Below are 20455 nucleotides of genomic sequence, written 5' to 3' on the forward strand. Positions count from 1 at the left end.
ATTCCTGTAAATTCCCAAGGAAAGTTACCCACTTTTCCCCAGTTTTTCCACCCTAAAAGGGTACCCCTGAGAAAATCACCTGTTCCTCAGTCTTCAGATCTCCAAACTCCTCCAAGAAGAGGCTCTCTGAGGGGAACTGTAGGGGCTCCAGGAAGTTGAGCAGACTAAAGAGCTCCTCCACTGAGTTCTGCAGGGGGGTGCCTGTCAGGAGGACCTTGTGTTCCTACAGGAGTTAGGGTTTATAGTTTTTGTTCATGACACTCAAAGACAACTTGGTATGCATCATCCGACTCAGAGATCCTACTCTGGCTGATTACAATTTTTATTTTTCTGCTGTACTTCCCTCTTGACCAAGGGGGGGCATCCATGCTACTATCAGCCTTGGCTGGTGCTGAACTGAATTGACTACAAAGAACAATGCAGATGGTCAAGAGTTAGCTAGCTACCCCCTCACCAGGTTCATGAGCTTGAGGCCCTCCAGGAGTTTACAGTTGCGGTTCTTGAGGCGGTGGGCCTCATCGATGACCACGCAGCGCCAGTGGATCTTCTTCAGCTCCGGACAGTCGGCCATGATCATCTCAAAGGTGGTGATCACTCCGTGGAACTTGTACCCGCCCAACACTACATTTCCCTATACACAGAGAAAGACAAAGGAGGAAGAAAAGGAAAGATTGGGGGGGAAATAAAACATTTGATCAATTATTTACACTGCTTTAAAACCGATGAATGCCGTGAATTTTCCCTACAGGAAGGCAGAAGCAAAAACAGTTCTGGCCGTAAATAAGTGTAATCCTACCATGGTAAAATCAAGACAATTTCAGTGGCAACACATTGCGGTCCTCCCTGATCAAATAACCAAATGCATAATATTCGTCATTCCGATGTGCATTCCATAATGCCAGGCGTTCTCTGTGAAGTTGTTCCATCTTGGAACGCTAGAATACAATAATCAAACCTGCAATTGTGTTTGCTGCCACACGGCACTCTGTGTCCCCTTCACCACAGCAATCATTCAGTTAAGATTTCTACGGGCCTGAGCTGGAAGTGGGTCACGGACATTGCTCATCCATTAAAGCTCTCCTCCATTACTTCAAACACCTTATCTGGAGACTACTTCCTTAACATGAGTTTGTTAAAACCACTCGAGAAGCATGGAGTGCAGATATTGTCAGTACCATGGAAACACATTTACCGAGATACTAGTAGCAAGGTTCTGCTACGTTCTCTAATGAGGGTGGAAAATTCACTTTTCGGTCCTCCGGCCACTGTGGCAGGTAGATTTAGAAAATCTACCAGCCATTCAGATTTCTTTACCAGCCCAAATATTTTTGCGACATAATTACACCTCCCAAAAAACAAATACGGATGAGCATGTTTTGTTTTTCTAAAACAAGAAGTAATTGCTTCATTTAATTTCATTTTTGTGACCTGAGTCTTTTAACCAATGTATGTTAAAATAAATCATTTAGATACAGTAGTAAAAACAGAAACAGTTCTACAACTGAACATCAAGAATCAACTAAATGCCTACCCTGCCACAAAAGGCTGAGTGATATGGCTTATTTATTATAGTTCAGGGCTCTACTCTGACATTTTTTCTACACGGATTACAAGTAGAAATGAAGCACACAAATACAGAGAAGAACTTAAGTATGAGTGTTTAAATGATAATAAATTACTAAAGGTTAATGAATATACGTTTTTAGGAGTGATCCATGCTCAAATCAAGCACAATCATTAGGTGAGAATATTTCGGTTGCCCCTTTAAGGGATGGGCCATTACCGTGGTAACTTGGGCACTCGCTGGTCTATGATGAAGAAAATCTCCAACTGTGATGTTTTCCAAGCAGCAGACAGTTGCAGCAAACTCAAACGAACATTGAAAGAAACACGAGGACAAAGTCCCACTATAGTTGCCTTTATTGTCTACGTTTGTCCACGTCTACCTTTGACTCATTCCTCTCTGCCTCCTTCTTTCCACTCCTCTCCTCTTTTGACCTCACCCTCTCACCTTCCCCCTCTACTCACAAGGCAGGCAATACGCTCAACCTCATCTTTACTAGATGCTGTTCTTCCACTAACCTCACTGCATCTCCCCTCCAAGTCTCCGACCACTACCTTGTATCCTTTTCCCTCTTGCTCTCATCCAACACTTCCCACACTGCCCCTACTCGGATGGTATCGCGCCGTCCCAATCTTCGCTCTCTCTCCCCCGCTACTCTCTCCTCTTCCATCCTATCATCTCTTCCCTCTGCTCAAACCTTCTCCAACCTATCTCCTGATTCTGCCTCCTCAACCCTCCTCTCCTCCCTTTCTGCATCCCTTGATTCTCTATGTCCCCTATCCTCCAGGCCGGCTCGGTCCTCCCCTCCTGCTCCGTGGCTCGACGACTCATTGCGAGCTCACAGAACAGGGCTCCGGGCAGCCGAGCGGAAATGGAGGAAAACTCGCCTCCCTGCGGACCTGGCATCCTTTCACTCCCTCCTCTCTACATTTTCCTCTTCTGTCTCTGCTGCTAAAGCCACTTTCTACCAATCTAAATTCCAAGCATCTGCCTCTAACCCTAGGAAGCTCTTTGCCACCTTCTCCTCCCTCCTGAATCCTCCTCCCCCCTCTGCAGATGACTTCGTCAACCATTTTGAAAAGAAGGTCGACGACATCCGATCCTCGTTTCTAAGTCAAACGACACCGCTGGTTCTGCTCACACTGCCCTACCCTGTGCTCTGACCTCTTTCTCCCCTCTCTCTCCAGATGAAATCTCGCGTCTTGTGACGGCCGGCCGCCCAACAACCTGCCCGCTTGACCCTATTCCCTCCTCTCTTCTCCAGACCATTTCCGGAGACCTTCTCCCTTACCTCACCTCGCTCATCAACTCATCCCTGACCGCTGGCTACGTCCCTTCTGTCTTCAAGAGAGCGAGAGTTGCACCCCTTCTGAAAAAACCTACACTCGATCCCTCCGATGTCAACAACTTTCTTTTCTCTCCAAAACTCTTGAACGTGCCGTCCTTGGCCAGCTCTCCCGCTATCTCTCTCAGAATGACCTTCTTGATCCAAATCAGTCAGGTTTCAAGACTAGTCATTCAACTGAGACTGCTCTTCTCTGTATCACGGAGGCACTCCGCACTGCTAAAGCTAACTCTCTCTCCTCTGCTCTCATCCTTCTAGACCTATCGGCTGCCTTCGATACTGTGAACCATCAGATCCTCCTCTCCACCCTCTCCGAGTTGGGCATCTCCGGCGCGGCCCACGCTTGGATTGCGTCCTACCTGACAGGTCGCTCCTACCAGGTGGCGTGGCGAGAATCTGTCTCCTCACCACGCGCTCTCACCACTGGCGTCCCCAGGGCTCTGTTCTAGGCCCTCTCCTATTCTCGCTATACACCAAGTCACTTGGCTCTGTCATAACCTCACATGGTCTCTCCTATCATTGCTATGCAGACGACACACAATTAATCTTCTCCTTTCCCCTTCTGATGACCAGGTGGCGAATCGCATCTCTGCATGTCTGGCAGACATATCAGTGTGGATGACGGATCACCACCTCAAGCTGAACCTCGGCAAGACGGAGCTGCTCTTCCTCCCGGGAAGGACTGCCCATTCCATGATCTCGCCATCACGGTTGACAACTCCATTGTGTCCTCCTCCCAGAGCGCTAAGAACCTTGGCGTGATCCTGGACAACACCCTGTCGTTCTCAACTAACATCAAGGCGGTGGCCCGTTCTTGTAGGTTCATGCTCTACAACATCCGCAGAGTACGACCCTGCCTCACACAGGAAGCAGCGCAGGTCCTAATCCAGGCACTTGTCATCTCCCGTCTGGATTACTGCAACTCGCTGTTGGCTGGGCTCCCTGCCTGTGCCATTAAACCCCTACAACTCATCCAGAATGCCGCAGCCCGTCTGGTGTTCAACCTTCCCAAGTTCTCTCACGTCACCCCGCTCCTCCGCTCTCTCCACTGGCTTCCAGTTGAAGCTCGCATCCGCTACAAGACCATGGTGCTTGCCTACGGAGCTGTGAGGGGAACGGCACCTCAGTACCTCCAGGCTCTGATCAGGCCCTACACCCAAACAAGGGCACTGCGTTCATCCACCTCTGGCCTGCTCGCCTCCCTACCACTGAGGAAGTACAGTTCCTGCGCAGCCCAGTCAAAACTGTTCGCTGCTCTGGCCCCCCAATGGTGGAACAAACTCCCTCACGACGCCAGGACAGCGGAGTCAATCACCACCTTCCGGAGACACCTGAAACCCCACCTCTTTCAGGAATACCTAGGATAGGATAAAGTAATCCTTCTCACCCCCCTTAAAAGATTTAGATGCACTATTGTAAAGTGGCTGTTCCACTGGATGTCTTAAGGTGAACGCACCAATTTGTAAGTCGCTCTGGATAAGAGCGTCTGCTAAATGACTTAAATGTAAATGTAAATGTCAATTTGACCAGCGGCGACCAATCATTCAGGGCACACCTGTTTAGCTAAAACATTTTTAAAAATATATATATATTTTTTGTTATACAAATAAATAGCCATTTTTCCATGTTATTCTGGCATTAATTCGTGTCACATCTGTTTGCAAACAATGTAGTAAAAAAATTCATCCTTAATAATGAAGCCACATACAAACATTGTCTCTGAGTAAGGCAGCTCCAAAAAGCAGGTGTTTCAGCCTAGCTCAGTGCTTTCTGTCACTCATTGGGACACTACATCACTGTAGAATTTATAGCGAGAGCTAAGCAGTTCAAGCCCCTTTGGGTGCTGCCATAGATTTACAGTAGAAATGCCCGTCCAAGAAGGCTCAAGGTCATTGGCCACAGATAAATGACATCAAATCACATTATATCTACCGTATCTTCGATTGTGCTGAGCATGTCAACATCATACTTTCAAAATCTTAGCTAGCTAGACAAGCAGCCATCATTACAAATCATTAGGGTTGCAAAGGGTCGGAAATTTTCCATGTAAAGTTAAGCCCGGTAATTTTTCTTAAATTCAGCAAAAAAAGTTAGCTAATAACAGTGGAGCACCCCCTTATCCACACCGAAGGGACAGCAGTGGAGAAGGTGGAATGTTTTAAGTTCCTGGGCGTACACATCACAGACAAGCTGAAATGGTCCACCTACACAGACAGTGTGGTGAAGAAGGCACAACAGCGCTTCTTCAACCTCAGGAGGCTGAAGAAATTTGGCTTGTCACCCAAAACCCTGACAAACTTTTTACAGATGCACAATCAAGAGAATCCTGTATCACAGCCTGATACGGCAACTGCACCGCCCTCAACCGCAAGGCTCTCTAGAGGGTGGTGCGGTCTGCCCAACGCATCACCGGGGGCAAACTACCTGCCCTCCATGACATCTAAAGATTGAGAAACAGCTTCTATCTCAAGGCCATCAGATTGCTAAACAGAAATCACTAACTCAGAGGCCGCTCCCTACATTGAGACCTAAATCACTGGACACTTTAATAAATGGATCACTAGTCACTTTAAACAATGCCGCTCTAAATAATGTCACTTTAATAAATGTCTACATATCTTACATTACTCAAATCACATATAAATACTGTATTGAGACCCAATCACTGGACACTTTAATAAATGGATCACTAGTGACTTTAAACATGGACACTTTAATAAATGGATCACTAGTGACTTTAAACAATGCCACTTTAATATTGTTTACATATCTTACATTACTCATATCACATGTATATCCTGTATTTTATACCATCTACTGCACCTTGCTTATGCCGCTCAGCCATCGCTCATCCATATACTTATATGTACATATTCTCATTCACCCCTTTAGATTTATGTGCATTAGGTAGTTATTGGGAATTGTTAGATTACTTGTTAGATATTACTCCACTGTTGGAACGAGAATCACAAGCATTTCGCTACACTCGCATTAACATCTGCTAACCATGTGTATGTGACCAATAAAACTTGATTTGAACCTTTTTTGTGGGATACACAAGGCAGTTATAGGTCTTGTGGCATATTTTGGTTAAACTAGCCCTAATTCAATGGAATTGCAACCCTCTGCATGCACATTGCATTGTTCCATCACATGTGCAGTGCACTCTTCCATCACATGTACAGCTAACTAATGAGATGATATTGAGCCTACACTACAACACTGTCTGAGCCAAGGACTACATGCTTTCTGGTAAGTTTTGATTACAATACTGGGTGGGGTAAATATATTTTATATGACATACATGATTTTTGTTAACTAGTAAATAGTAGCCTACAGCAAAGTGTGTTTAAATCATTTGTAATTTGTTAACAATTTCTGCTAGGTAGTTTTTGCTACCATGTGGGTTTTAGCTTGATTGAGCCTGCTAACTGTGGAGTGGTAATTCACCTGTTTCCATACATGTTTCATTTTAAAACATTTATATTACAAAGGAGTTGCTTAATCTAACTACTTAACTATTTAACTCTACATGGAACTGTATTTTTTTTTTTTTTTAAATACACATTCTAATCTCTACAGGAAAATGCCACGGTCACTATCTGATGTGTGGAAACATTTCACAGCAGCTAATGTAGAAGAAAAAGCTGTGTACATTTGCAAATACTGTGCCAAATAATTTGTGAAGAATACAACAAAGATGCAGAATCATCTGGCCAAGTGCATAAAGTTCCCTCAGCGCTCACAACAAGAAACCTCTCACAAAAGTTCCTCTACTTCTATTCGAGGTGAAAATGATGAATCAGACACCTTATTGATAGCAACAGCTCATGGCCCTCCTGGAATCAGAAGTTGTTTTTTTTACTTATTGGAAATACCTAGTCAGAGAAATGCTGATGAATGTCTTGCTCGAGCTGTGTATGCAACTGTTTCACCTCTGATGTTCACAGACATTGTGTATTGGAAGAGATTTCTGAATGTTCTTCGCCCAGCATACACCCCTGCAACTAGACATGCTTTAGAGTTCAACAAAGTTCAAGTGAGGGTCAAGTAAATCATAGAGAAAGCAGACCATTGCAATCATCTCTGATGGGTGGTCGAATGTTCATGGGCAAGGAAAGATTAACTACATCATGTCCAACCCTCAACCAGTATTCTACAAGAGCACAGACACGGGACAGACACACCAGTCTCTACATTGATGACTGCCTTCAGCTCATCTGCAATGACCTTGGACCACAGAAGGTATTTGCACTGGTGACAGACAATGCTGCGAACATGAAGGCTGCTTGGTCTAAAGTGGAGGACTCCTTCCCTCACATCACACCCATTGGCTGTGCTGCTCATGCATTGAATCTGCTCCTCAAGGACATCATGGCACTGAAAACAATGGATACAATCTACAAGAGAGCCAAGGAAATGGTTAGGTATGCGAAAGGTAATGAAGATATAGCAGTGAGAAGAATAAGAGCACCACATTGAATCTGCCCAGCAACACCCGTTGGGGTGGTGTTGTCATCATGTTTGACAGTCTCCTGGAGGGAAAGGAGTCTCTTCAAGAAATGGCCATATCAGTGTCTGCCGATATGGACAGCCCCATCAAGAGGATCCTCCTGGATTATGTATTTTGGGAGAGAGTGGTAAGATGCCTGAAACCTATAGCAGTAGCCATTGCCTGGATTGATTGAGGGAGACAATGCCATCCTGTCTGATTTTCAGACTCTGCTTGCAGATGTAAGAGAACTAAAAACACAAGCATTTCGCTACACTCGCATTAACATCTGCTAACCATGTGTATGTGACCAATACATTTTGATTTGAAATCCGTACTGCCCTGCCTACTTCACTGTTGCTCCAAGCAGGGAAACAGCCGTTCTGAAATATATCAAAAAGCGTGAAGACTTCTGCCTTGAAGCCCATACTGGCAAGAGCAACCTGTCTGGTTCAGAGATCAACAAGGCCTATGGTGTCATCAATACCGTGTCTCGCCACCTTTGCCTGGATGAGGGCAAGGTTCTCGGCAGTCTGGCGAAGTACACTTCCAAGCAAGGGCTTTGGGATGGAGATGCAATATGGCAGTCGTGCCAACATATCTCATCAGCCACCTGGTGGAAGGGACTTTGTGGATCTGAGGCTCTTTCCCCGGTTGCCTCCATCATCCTCCAAATCCCACCAACATCAGCCACCTCAGAGCGCAACTAGTCCTTGTTTGGGAACACACACACACACACACCAAAGCACGCAACAGGCTGACCAATACAAGGGTTGAAAAATTGGTGGCCATCCGGGCAAATTTGAGCCTGACAATGAGCCATCCTCAACGAGGTCGGAAAGTAACAGTGAAGATGAGGCCTCAGAGGCTGATGTTCAAGAGGTGGACATTGAGGAGGTCCAGGGAGCAGACATGGAAGCCTGAGAGAAAGACAACCTAAGCCTTAGTTTCGAGACTATTGTTTTAAAAATGTATGTTGAAAATGTTTTTGGGCGATGTGATGGATCATTGGGGATCATTTAATATACCCTTTTGTTGTTCAGTGAAATCATCCCATGTGAAGAGTCAACTCATTTAAAGTTCAATTCGTAACTAAATATTGGAAGGATTTAATCATTTGCAATTATGTCTACTTATGATAAGGTAAAAGGTTTATGTCTCAATATGATATGGTAAATATATCCAATGCAAAAAACATCTACATTTAAATGGTATTAATATTAATTGCATATACAGTGGGGCAAAAAAGTATTTAGTCAGCCACCAATTGTGCAAGTTCTCCCACTTAAAAAGATGAGAGAGGCCTGTAATTTTCATCATAGGTACACTTCAACTATGACAGACAAAATGAGAATCCAGAAAATCACATTGTAGGATTTTTAATGAATTTATTTGCAAATTATGGTGGAAAATAAGTATTTGGTCAATAACAAAAGTTTATCTCAGTACTTTGTTATATACCCTTTGTTTGCAATGACAGAGGTCAACCGTTTTCTGTAAGTCTTCACAAGGGTTTCACACACTGTTGCTGGTATTTTGGCCCATTCCTCCATGTAGATCTCCTCTAGAGCAGTGATGTTTTGCGGCTGTTGCTGGGCAACACGGACTTTCAACTCCCTCCAAAGATTTTCTATGGGGTTGAGATCTGGAGACTGGCTAGGCCACTCCAGGACCTTGAAATGCTTCTTACGAAGCCACTCCTTCGTTGCCCGGGCGGTGTGTTTGGGATCATTGTCATGCTGAAAGACCCAGCCACGTTTCATCTTCAATGCCCTTGCTGATGGAAGGAGGTTTTCACTCAAAATCTCACGATACATGGCCCATTCATTATTTCCTTTACACGGATCAGTCGTCCTGGTCCCTTTGCAGAAAAACAGCCCCAAAGCATGATGTTTCCACCCTCATGCTTCACAGTAGGTATGGTGTTCTTTGGATGCAACTCAGCATTCTTTGTCCTCCAAACACGACGAGTTGAGTTTTTACCAAAAATGTATATTTTGGTTTCATCTGACCACATGACATTCTCCCAATCTTCTTCTGGATCATACAAATGCTCTCTAGGAAACTTCAACTTCAGATGGGCCTGCAGATGTACTGGCTTAAGCAGGGGGACACGTCTGGTCCCTGGCGGCGTAGTGTGTTACTGATGGTAGGCTTTGTTACTTTGGTCCCAGCTCTCTGCAGGTCATTCACTAGGTCCCCCCATGTGGTTCTGGGATTTTTGCTCACCGTTCTTGTGATCATTTTGACCCCACGGGGTGAGATCTTGCGTGGAGCCCCAGATCGAGGGAGATTATCAGTGGTCTTGTATGTCCTCCATTTCCTAATAATTGTTCCCACAGTTGATTTCTTCAAACCAAGCTGCTTACCTATTGCAGATTCAGTCTTCCCAGCCTGGTGCAGGTCTACAATTGTGTTTCTGGTGTCCTTTGACAGCTCTTTGGTCTTGGCCATAGTAGAGTTTGGAGTGTGACTGTTTGAGGTTGTGGACAGGTGTCTTTTATACTGATAACAAGTTCAAACAGGTGCCATTAATACAGGTAACGAGTGGAGGACAGAGGAGCCTCCTAAAGAAGAAGTTACAGGTCTGTGAGAGCCAGAAATCTTGCTTGTTTGTAGGTGACCAAATACTTATTTTCCACCATAATTTGCAAATAAATTCATTAAAAAATCCTACAATGTGATATTCTGGATTTTTTTCCTAATTTTGTCTGTCATAGTTGAAGTGTACCTATGATAAAAATTACAGGCCTCTCATCTTTTTAAGTGGGAGAACTTGCACAATTGGTGGCTGACTAAATACATTTTTGCCCCACTGTATGCCCGTTAATTCCCATATATTCCCACAGAAAGTGTCCACCTCTGAATAATCCCCATAATGTGCAACCCTACAATTCATGTCGACAATCTACTAGAAAATCCTTTGCAATCCTTGTCATATGAAGGGAAATTATAGATCAAACAAACGTGTTCTTCGGTCATTGGAAATTAACATTATACAACAAGACGAATGAGTGGTATGGAAGGAATCAGTTACTAACTGCGAGAGTTGCAAAGCAATCAATATTTGACTTCCCCTGACTGCTGTATTCGGTAGAGAGAGTGTGTGTGGTCCAAGTCTGGGTTTAAACCCCTAGTCGATTTCCGCGGGCCCAGCGCATTCGGAAAGTATTCAGACACCTCGACTTTTCCCTAATTTTGTTTAGAGCGTTAGAGCGGTGGACGAGTAACGAAAGGTTGCAAGATCGAATCCCCGAGCTGACAAAGTAAAAATCTGTCATTCTGCCCCTGAACAAGGAAGTTAACCCACTGTTCCTAGGCTGTCATTGAAAATAAGAATTGGTTCTTAACTGACTTGCCTAGTTAAATAAAGGTAAAATAAAAATTACATTCTAAAATGGATAAAATAAATCCCCCCCCCCTCAATCTACACAAAATACCCCATAACGACAAAGCGTTGCATAAATATTCAGACCCTTTGCTATGAGACTCAAAACTGAGCTCAGGTGCCTCCTGTTTCCATTGATCATCGTTGAGATATTTCTACAACTTGATTGGAGTCCACTTGTGGTAAATTCAATTGATTGAACAAGGTCCCACAGCTTGACAGTGCATGTCAGAGCAAAAACCAAGCCATGACGTCGAAGGAATCGTCCGTAGAACACCGAGACAGAATTGTGTCGAGGCACAGATCTGGGGAAGGGTACTAAAAAAAATGTATGCAGCATTCTAGGTCCCCAAGAACACAGTTCTAGCCAAACTGAGCAATCAGGGGAGGGCATTGGTCAGGGAGGTGACGAAGAACCCTATGGTCACTGACAGAGCTCCAGAGTTCCTCTGTGGAGATGGGAGATCCTTCCAGAACGACAACCATCTCTGCAGCATTCCAGCTATCAGGCCTTTAGAGTGGCCAGACTGAAGCCACTCCTCAGTAAAAAGGTACATGACGGCCCGCTTGGAGTTTGCCGAAAGGCACCTAAAGGACTGTCAGACCATGAGAAACAAGACTCTTTGGCCTGATGCCAAGCGTCATGTCTGGATTAAACCTGGCATCATCCCTACGGTGAAGCATGGTAGTGGCAGCATCATGTTGTGGGGAAGTTTTTTGGCGGCGGGACTGGGAAACTAGTCAGGACCGAGGGAAAGATCAAAGAGCAAAATACAGAGATCTTTGATGAAAACCTGCTCCAGAGCGCCAAGGACCTCAGACTGGGGTGAAGGTTCACCTTTAACAGGACTACGACCCTAGCTTCTGGACAAATCTCTGAATGTCCTTGAGTGGCCCAATCGAACATCTCCAGAGACACCTGAAAATAGTTGTGCAGAGACGCTCCCCATCCAACCTGACAGAGCTTGAGAGGATCTGCAGAGAAGAATGGGATAAACTCCCCAAATACAGGTGTGCCAAGCTTGTAGCGTCATACCCAAGACTCTAGGCTGTAATCGCAGCCAAAGTACTGAGTAAAGGGTCTAAATACTTATGTAAATGTGATATTTATGTTTATTTGTAATACATTTTTATAAAAATGTTTTTGCTTTGTCATTGTGGGGTATTGTGTGTAGAACTGGTGAGGAAAAAATATATATTAAAGAAAATGGTCCATTCTAGAATAAGGCTGTAACGTAACAACATTTGCAAAAAGTCAAGGGGTATGAATACTTTCCAAAGGCACTGTACATCCAGCAGACAAGCAAAGGCTCACCCTTTTGTCTTCTGAAGATTCATACATATACACAGCTTCTGTTCGACCCATAGGGAAAAAACACATTACATCTGCATATCTTGTGTAGATTCAAACACACGTACACAGTGGTGCAATTTCATGCATACACATTCAATGGCTCACCTCAGGAACCTTTGCATTTTAGTATGCATGCACACTGCATCTGCCCAGCATAGTCTCACATCCACACATACCCTCACACATGCATACACCATTGTCTCACCTGCTGGGCCTGCTAGGTACATCTCGCAGCTGCCTACTGTCTCACACACACAGACCATGTTATCTCACCTGCTGGGCCTGCTGGGTACATCTCGCAGCTGCCTACTGTCTCACACACAAAGACCATGTTAGCTCACCTGCTGGGCCTGCTGAGTACATCTCACAGCTGCCTACTGTCTCACACACACAGACCATGTTAGCTCACCTGCTGGGTACATCTCGCAGCTGCCTACTGTCTCACACACACAGACCATGTTAGCTCACCTGCTGGGCCTGCTGAGTACATCTCACAGCTGCCTACTGTCTCACACACACAGACCATGTTAGCTCACCTGCTGGGCCTGCTGGGTACATCTCACAGCTGCCTACTGTCTCACACACACAGACCATGTTAGCTCACCTGCTGGGCCTGCTGGGTACATCTCACAGCTGCCTACTGTCTCACACACACAGACCATGTTAGCTCACCTGCTGGGCCTGCTGGGTACATCTCACAGCTGCCTACTGTCTCACACACACAGACCATGTTAGCTCACCTGCTGGTCCTTGTGGTACATCTCATACTGGTGGATCATCTGGCGGCTGATCTGGCTGCCGTGGTAGACAATGACGTTGATCTCAGTCCAGGTGCGGAACTCCCTCTCCCAGTTGGTGATGGTGGAAAGGGGGGCGATGATGAGGAAGGGTCCCCGCAGGCCCATGGAGAACATCTCAAAGAGGAAGGTGATGGACTGGATGGTCTTCCCAAGGCCCATCTCGTCAGCCAGGATGCAGTTCTTCCTGTATAGGAAGAGTCGGGAAAACATGGTGATGTCAAACACACAAAAATATTTTCATCAAAGAAAACTAAAAGGGGTGAGGGGTGACATTCAGTGGCCTGCTGAGGGAGAGTAGAGCTAATCTCCGAACCTAGAACCAAATCTCATGAGTGCCTGCCTGCCAACTCAGTTTGATTTTGGGGGGCTGAGGTTTTCAAATCTGTACTGAACGGAAGTAACAGATAAGTACCAACTGTCATGAAGCCTCTGCCAAAGCCAGTCCCCAGCACCTTCCCAAGAAGCCCACCTGTTTACAATCCAGGCTGCACAGAATGACAACATGTCATGGAGGCATCTGATGTTTTGGATGCAAATATTTCACAGGTTAGTAGTGCAAAGTTAATCCACCACCGCACCAGAAGATATCATCCCCATCTCAAACTTGACAGATGAAATGTTAATAGTCTGTCACAAGAGTTAATTTTAACACCTGATCTCCCCCTTTTGATCATGCCTGGTTTCAATATGTTAGTAGTCTATCTAGGATGCTAACTGTCCAAAAATGTATGAAGGGGGCATGGCGTTTTATGACAGAGGAATTTCACCACGTGCTTTTGCAGCATGTGCTATTCACCATGTGTTAACATATGTTTTGGGTCTTTGATTTGAGTGAGTGAGTGAGCGAGCGAGCGAGTGAGTGAGTGAGTGAGAGGCATTTGTGTGAACAGTAACCTGTTCGGTAGTATTATAATATAAGAGTTTGGTAGTATTATAATGTAAGAGTTCTAAACTTCAACATTCAAAAAAGAATTTTACACACATCATGTGTCCATTACAAACTATGCAAGAATCGGAATGCATAATCTGTCACCAGTACTTGAAAATGTGTAAATAAAACAGTAAATGCATTATGCTCCATACATACGGTATGCTTACAACAGAAACGACAACACAATATAGAGAAAATAAGGCACTTACTTTGATTGGAACTCACATGTCCAATGTTATTATTTGTAAGGAAAAAAAGAAATCAAGGCAATGTGAGCACCAACCAGAAAATCTGCCAGGGGGAAAAAAGTTTGTGCTAGACTGTGCAAATTTCTGCATACTTGATCTGGGGTAACAATAGGGAGGTGCTTGGGCTCTCATTGAAGAGGGAATGCCTGCTCTTTGCAGATAACCTGTGCCTGCTGTCAGCCACAGCACATGGCCTATAGCAGAGCCTGTACCTGCTAGAGCAGTACTGCCAGACCTGGGCCTTGGCAGTAAAATATTGATTTTCCAGAGAAGATCCAGATCTCCAGGTACAAATACATAAAGAATTGCACAGACTACAATGACTTTGGTTTAAAAATAAACTCAACCGGACACCTAAATGAGGTGAATGAACACAGGGTATTCTACACAATTAAAAATGAATTAAAATTGAAATACCAATTAAAATTTGGACAAAACAAATTGAATGTGTCAATGAACCAATTGCACTTTATGGCAGCGAGTTGTGGAGTACACTTGCAAAACAAGATTTCACACGATGGGACAAACACCCCACTTTAACCCTGCATGCAGAGTTCTATAAGATTCTCCTACATGTCCAGAGGAAATTTAGGCCAATAGCCACTAGTAATAAAAAATAAAATAAAAGTACAGTGATCCACTCTCATAGCATTACCCTGCAATGCAAGATCTGAGCAAAGACAAGAGTCCACTTATCCAGCTGGTCCTGGTGTTGAGTTCACAAACCTGTTCAACGAGCACACTGAAGCCTCAAGACCAGAACAGCCAATCAATCAGAATAAACCAAATTACAACAAAGTCAAAACAAAACTACATTACCTATTGGGAAACAAGCACAAAGAAAATTACAGTGCTATCTGGCCCCAAATTGACAGTACACCATGGCAAACTATTTGACCATGGTGACTGATCAAAACCTTAGAAATACGTATTTCCTCACACATCAAATCAAATTTTATTAGTCACACACGACAAATACAACAGGTGAAGACCTTATAGTGAAATGCTTACTTAAGAGCCCCTAAACAACAATGCAGTTAAAAAATATATATGGATAAGAATAAGAGATAAAAGTAAGATGTAATTGAAGAGCAGCAGTAAAATAACAAAAGCGAGACTATATACTGGGGGATACTGATAGAGTCGATGTACGGCGGCCCCGGTTAGTTGAGGTAGTATGTACATGTAGGTAGAGTTATTAAAGTGACTATGCATAGATTGCAACAGAGTAGCAGTGGTGTAAAGAGGGGGGGCAATGCAAATAGTCTGGGCAGCCATTTGACTAGATGTTCAGGAGTCTTTTTGCTTGGGGGTAGAAGCTGTTTAGAAGCCTCTTGGACCTAGACTTGGTGCATCGGTACAGCTTGCCGTGCGGTAGTAGAGAGAACAGTCTATGACTAGGGTGGCTGGAGACTTTGACAATTTTTAGGGCCTTCCTCTGACACCGCCTGGTATAGAGGTCCTCGATGGAAGGAAGCTTGGCCCCAGTGATGTACTGGGCCGTTCGCACTACCCTCTGTGGTGCCTTGTGGTCGGAGGCCGAGCAGTTGCCATTCCAGGCAGTGATGCAACCAGTCAGGGATGCAACCAGTCAGCAGGATGCTCTCGATGGTGCAGCTGTAGAACCTTTTGAGGATCTGAGGACCCATGGCAAATCCTGAGGGGGAATAGGTTTGGTTGTGCCCTCTTCACAACTGTCTTGGTGTGCTTGGACCATGTTAGTTTGTTGGTGATGTGGACAAGCTCTCAACCTGCTCCACTACAGCCCCGTCGATGACAATGGGGGCGGGCTCGGTCCGCTTTTTCCTGTAGTCCACAATCATCTCCTTTGTCTTGATCACGTTGAGGGAGAGGTTGTTGTCCTGGCATGAGTGAACAGGGAGTACAGGAGGGAACTGTGGGGGGCCACTGATGGGCCACTGTGTTGAGGATCAGCGTGGCGGATGTGTTGTTACCTACCCTTACCACCTGGGAGTGGCCCGTCAGGAAGTCAGTCAGTTGCAGAGGGAGGTGTTTAGTCCCAGGGTCCTTAGCTTATTGATGAGCTTTGAGGGCACTATGGTGTTGAACGCTGGGCTGTAGTCAATTAATAGCATTCCCACGTGTTCCTTTTGTCCAGGTGAGAAAGGGCAGTGTGGAGTGCAATAGAGATTGCATCTGTGGATCTGTTGGGGACGCTATGCAAATTGGAGTGGGTCTAGGGTTTCTGGGAAAATGGTGTTGTGAGCCATGACCAACCTTTCAAAGCACTTCATGGCTAGATGTGAGTGCTACGGGTCGGTAGTCATTTAAGCAGGTTACCTTAGTGTTCTTGGGCACAGGCACTATGGTGGTCTGCGTAAAACATGTTGGTATTACAGACTCGGACAGGGAGAGGTTGAAAATGTCACTTGCCAGTTGGTCAGCGCATGCTCGCAATACACATCCTGAGAATCCGTCTGTTGACCTGTTTAAAGGTCTTATTCACATCGGCTGCGGAGAGCGTGATCACAGTCTTCCAGAACAGCTGGTGCGCTCATGCATGTTTCAGATTGTTTATCTACGAGAAGTTTTTAGTGGTGGATTACTACCTGAGCAGTAAGTCTACTATTCATGGGGGGGACTATGTATATATTTGGGGGAGGAGGAGTTTCAGTTTTCTTACCTGTTGTACCAGTTGAAGAGCAGCCAGTTCATTCCCTCCAGCTGGTACTCTCTCAGCTGGTTCCCGTTTCGATAGTCTTTGGATTTGTCCAGCTTCTGCCACTTGTCTGGCTGAGGTCTTTCCTACTCAGAGTGCACACGTGCACACACACACACACACACACACACACACACACACACGGATTGGCAATCTCAAATAACAGCATCACACACACATTGAGGTCGACTGGACAGGTACACGTACTGCGCACGCCCACAAATGCACAGAATACCTGACCAACTCTCATAGTCACACACAGACACATCAAAAGCTACTCTTCAAAAACAGAACATCCAATTCAGACACATTGCTGATTGTTAATTTAATTTTTAAACAAAGGAACAAATGTTGTAAATTACAGGGGAAGGAGTTACTCTTTCCCACTCACCACAAATTTGAATTCAGGGATTCTCTTGATCTCCTCAAACTCCCGAATCTTCACCGGGTCCACATCTTCCTGAAGCTCCCATGTAGCCTCCTCATAGGACAGGGAGCACCACTTCACCAGGTAGTGTGTCACCTCCTGTAAACACACACATGCATGCACGAGAACACAGCGAGACAGTGACAGTCAATGAGTCAGACACACAGACACACAATTAGCCAGTGAGTCAGTCAGATACACTGACTGAAGCACGTGTGTCCGAACACACAAACACCCCTCACTTGTGGTGAGCAACTGGCTTTCCCTGGCTCACCTCTCCTGTCTCTGTGTCTGTAGTGATGGCCACCTCCAAAACTCTATCCACTTCTATGTAGTCAGGGTTAAAGAGGTCTTCATTCGGCTACATGGAGGAGTAGACAATCAATATCATCCTTTTCATGTGATTCTTTACATAGCTATGCATTTATTATTTTATGTCATATGAAAATGTATTGAATGGCTACGATGGGACAGATTTTTTTATTTGTATTGGTGTACATTTGTACTTCGCAGAAAACAAAATATATGTTTGATGCTAAATACAGATACCACTACAAATAAAATCCACTGTTGCAGCTTAGCCATACAGTACATTTTCATATGACATTAAAAAAAATAGTTTTTATATACATAAAATCATGAAATTATGTCAGAAGAACATAAGAGTAGCCCCACCTCAACAAATATGTGCTTCATTTGGGCATGCTTAGTCCTGAAGCGCTTGATTTTTTGCTGGATGCGAGGGTCCTTCTCCAACTCCTCCAATGTCGCCCATTTACAATGCAGGTAGGAGCTATGAGCAAAAGTGGTAGGATGGTTCAATTAAAATATTCAAGGGGGCAAGGAGTACATTGACCTTCAACTTTATTGAAATGAGAGTAATTAGGCAAAAGGGTGCAAAAGCAGTTTGCACACCTACTCATTCAAGGGTTTTTCTTTATATTTAATATTTTCTACATTGTAGATTAATGTGTTAAACAAGATTTTTCAAAAGTAGCCACACTTTGCCTTGATGACAGCTTTGCACACTCTTGGCATTCTCTCAACCAGCTTCATGAGGTAGTCACCTGGAATGCATTTCAATTAACAGGTGTGCCTTGTTAAAAGTTAATTTGTGTAATTTCTTTCCGTATACATTTCCTGAGCTTTCTTATATCTCTCAGATATACAGTATGACAGACACTTCAAAACATACTTCCTTTTGATTTTTTTTTTACTATCCATTTTCCCAGGTATGAATGTAATCTTCAATGTGTTTATATGGGCTAATTGCAGTAAGGCCAAATTCAATGTTTCTTCAAATAATTTGTAGGTCTTTTTTTATACCTACATGGGTCCTACATTTCAAAATCAAATAGAAAAATGATCCATGGAATGACTATCTTAAAACAATCCATATGTTAGCTTAGTAGACCCCCCTGTCCACAGTGTGGACTCTTAGAGGTTAAAAAGCAATCCCACAGTATACAAACATCAAGTGGCGGCTTTAAGAACATAGAAATACATTGAACACAGCTAAACATGAGAAAAAGCTCACTTTGAAAGGTGCAGCTATGAAAACCTTGAGTGCTCGAACATGTGTCATACACCAAAAAAACAGACCGTCTGTTGACAGACCGACCATCTGTTATCAAAGAGACCAATGCTATTGGGGTCTTCCACCTAGCTACTGTTAAGCACACTTACAAATTTCTGTACTTGACATAGAACTCCTCCGACTCCTCAGTTGTATCCTCAGGGGACGCCTCAAAAGAAGAGGAAAAAAAACATCAAATAATCTTATCCACGCACACCTTGTTGCTAGTGTCTGTGTGTGTGCTTGTTAATGTCAGGCGGCAGGCATACCTCTTTCTTCACAGTTCGAACAGACAGGATTTTCTCAATAATGTTTGCCTCATCTTCAGGGGGCTCCTGCGACGGGGGAGAGGGGGCATTACTCACACAAGGTTAAAAAAATAAAAGTGTGTGCTTGGGCTTACTGAGGGGGACACTGAAACAGCAAGCAAAGACATCAGGATGCATTGCAGCTTTGATTTTGCTCAACAAGTCAGCAACATCTCCTCCTTTATACTGATGGACATAGACAGATGGACAGATATAAACTCAGCAAAAAAAGAAACATCCTCTCAACTGGATTGATTTTCAGCAAACATGTGTAAATATTTGTATGAACATAAGAAGATTCAACAACTGAGACAAACTGAACAAGTTCCACAGACATGTGACTAACAGAAATGGAATAATGTGTCCCTGAACAAAGGGGGGGGGTCAAAATCAAAAGTAACAGTCAGTATCTGGTGTGGCCACCAGCTGCATTAAGTACTTCAGTGCATCTCCTCCTCATAGACTGCACCAGATTTGCCAGTTCTTGCTGTGAGATGTTACTCCACTCTTCCACCAAGGCACCTGCAAGTTCCCGGACGTTTCTGGGGGGAATGGCCTAGCCCCCACCCTCCGATCCAACAGGTCCCAGATGTGCTCAATGGGATTGAGATCTGGGCTCTTCGCTGTCCATGGCAGAACACTGACATTCCTGTCTTGCAGGAAATCAAGCACAGAACGAGCAGTATGGCTGGTGTCATTGTCATGCTGGAAGGTTATGTCAGGATGAGCCTGCAGGAAGGGTACCACATAAGGGAGGAGGATGTCTTCCCTGTAACGCACAGCATTGAGATTGCCTGCAATGACAACAAGCTGAGTCCGATGATGCTATGACAAACCGCTCCAGACCATGACGCTCCAGAGTACAGGCCTCGGTGTAGCGCTCATTCCTTTGACGATAAACGTGAATCTGACCATCACCTCTGGTGAGACAAAACCGCGACTCGTTAGTGAAGAGCACTTTTTGCCAGTCCTGTCTGGTCCAGCGATTGTGGGTTTGTGCCCGGTGATGTCTGGTGTGGACCTGCCTTACAACAGGCCTACAAACCTTCAGTCCAGCCTCTCTCAGCCTATTGCAAACAGTCTGAGCACTGATGGAGGGATTGTGTGTTCATGGTGTATCTCAGGCAGTTGTTGCCATCCTGTACCTGTCCCGCAGGTGTGATGTTCAGATGTATCGATCCTGTGTAGGTGTTACACGTGGTCTGCCACTGTGAGGACGATCAACTGTCTTAGGCGCTGTCTTAGGCGTCTCACAGTACGGACATTGCAATTTATTGCTCTGGCCACATCTGCAGTCCTCATATCTCCTTGCAGCATGCCTAAGGCACATTCACGCAGATGA

The 20455-nt window shown here is 44.6% G+C and overlaps 1 protein-coding gene across 5 annotated transcripts in view; it reads right to left on the bottom strand.

The window, feature by feature from the left end:
- The window catches only part of LOC115135026 (chromodomain-helicase-DNA-binding protein 6-like), a 106275-nt gene that overhangs the window by 42569 nt on the left and 43251 nt on the right, over nt 1-20455 (bottom strand). For all 5 annotated transcript variants that reach the window (XM_029669238.2, XM_029669229.2, XM_029669221.2 and 2 more), the window contains exons 6-14: nt 19075-19140; nt 18916-18974; nt 17905-18022; nt 17504-17590; nt 17194-17328; nt 16767-16888; nt 12884-13127; nt 455-631; nt 80-223 (exon numbers count right to left, since the gene is read on the bottom strand). In XM_029669238.2, the coding sequence (XP_029525098.2) occupies nt 80-223; nt 455-631; nt 12884-13127; nt 16767-16888; nt 17194-17328; nt 17504-17590; nt 17905-18022; nt 18916-18974; nt 19075-19140 (1152 nt within the window). The remainder of the gene's footprint in view (nt 1-79; nt 224-454; nt 632-12883; nt 13128-16766; nt 16889-17193; nt 17329-17503; nt 17591-17904; nt 18023-18915; nt 18975-19074; nt 19141-20455) is intronic.

This window comes from Oncorhynchus nerka, linkage group LG2, assembly GCF_034236695.1.
Source record: "Oncorhynchus nerka isolate Pitt River linkage group LG2, Oner_Uvic_2.0, whole genome shotgun sequence".
Taxonomy (NCBI): domain Eukaryota; kingdom Metazoa; phylum Chordata; class Actinopteri; order Salmoniformes; family Salmonidae; genus Oncorhynchus; species Oncorhynchus nerka.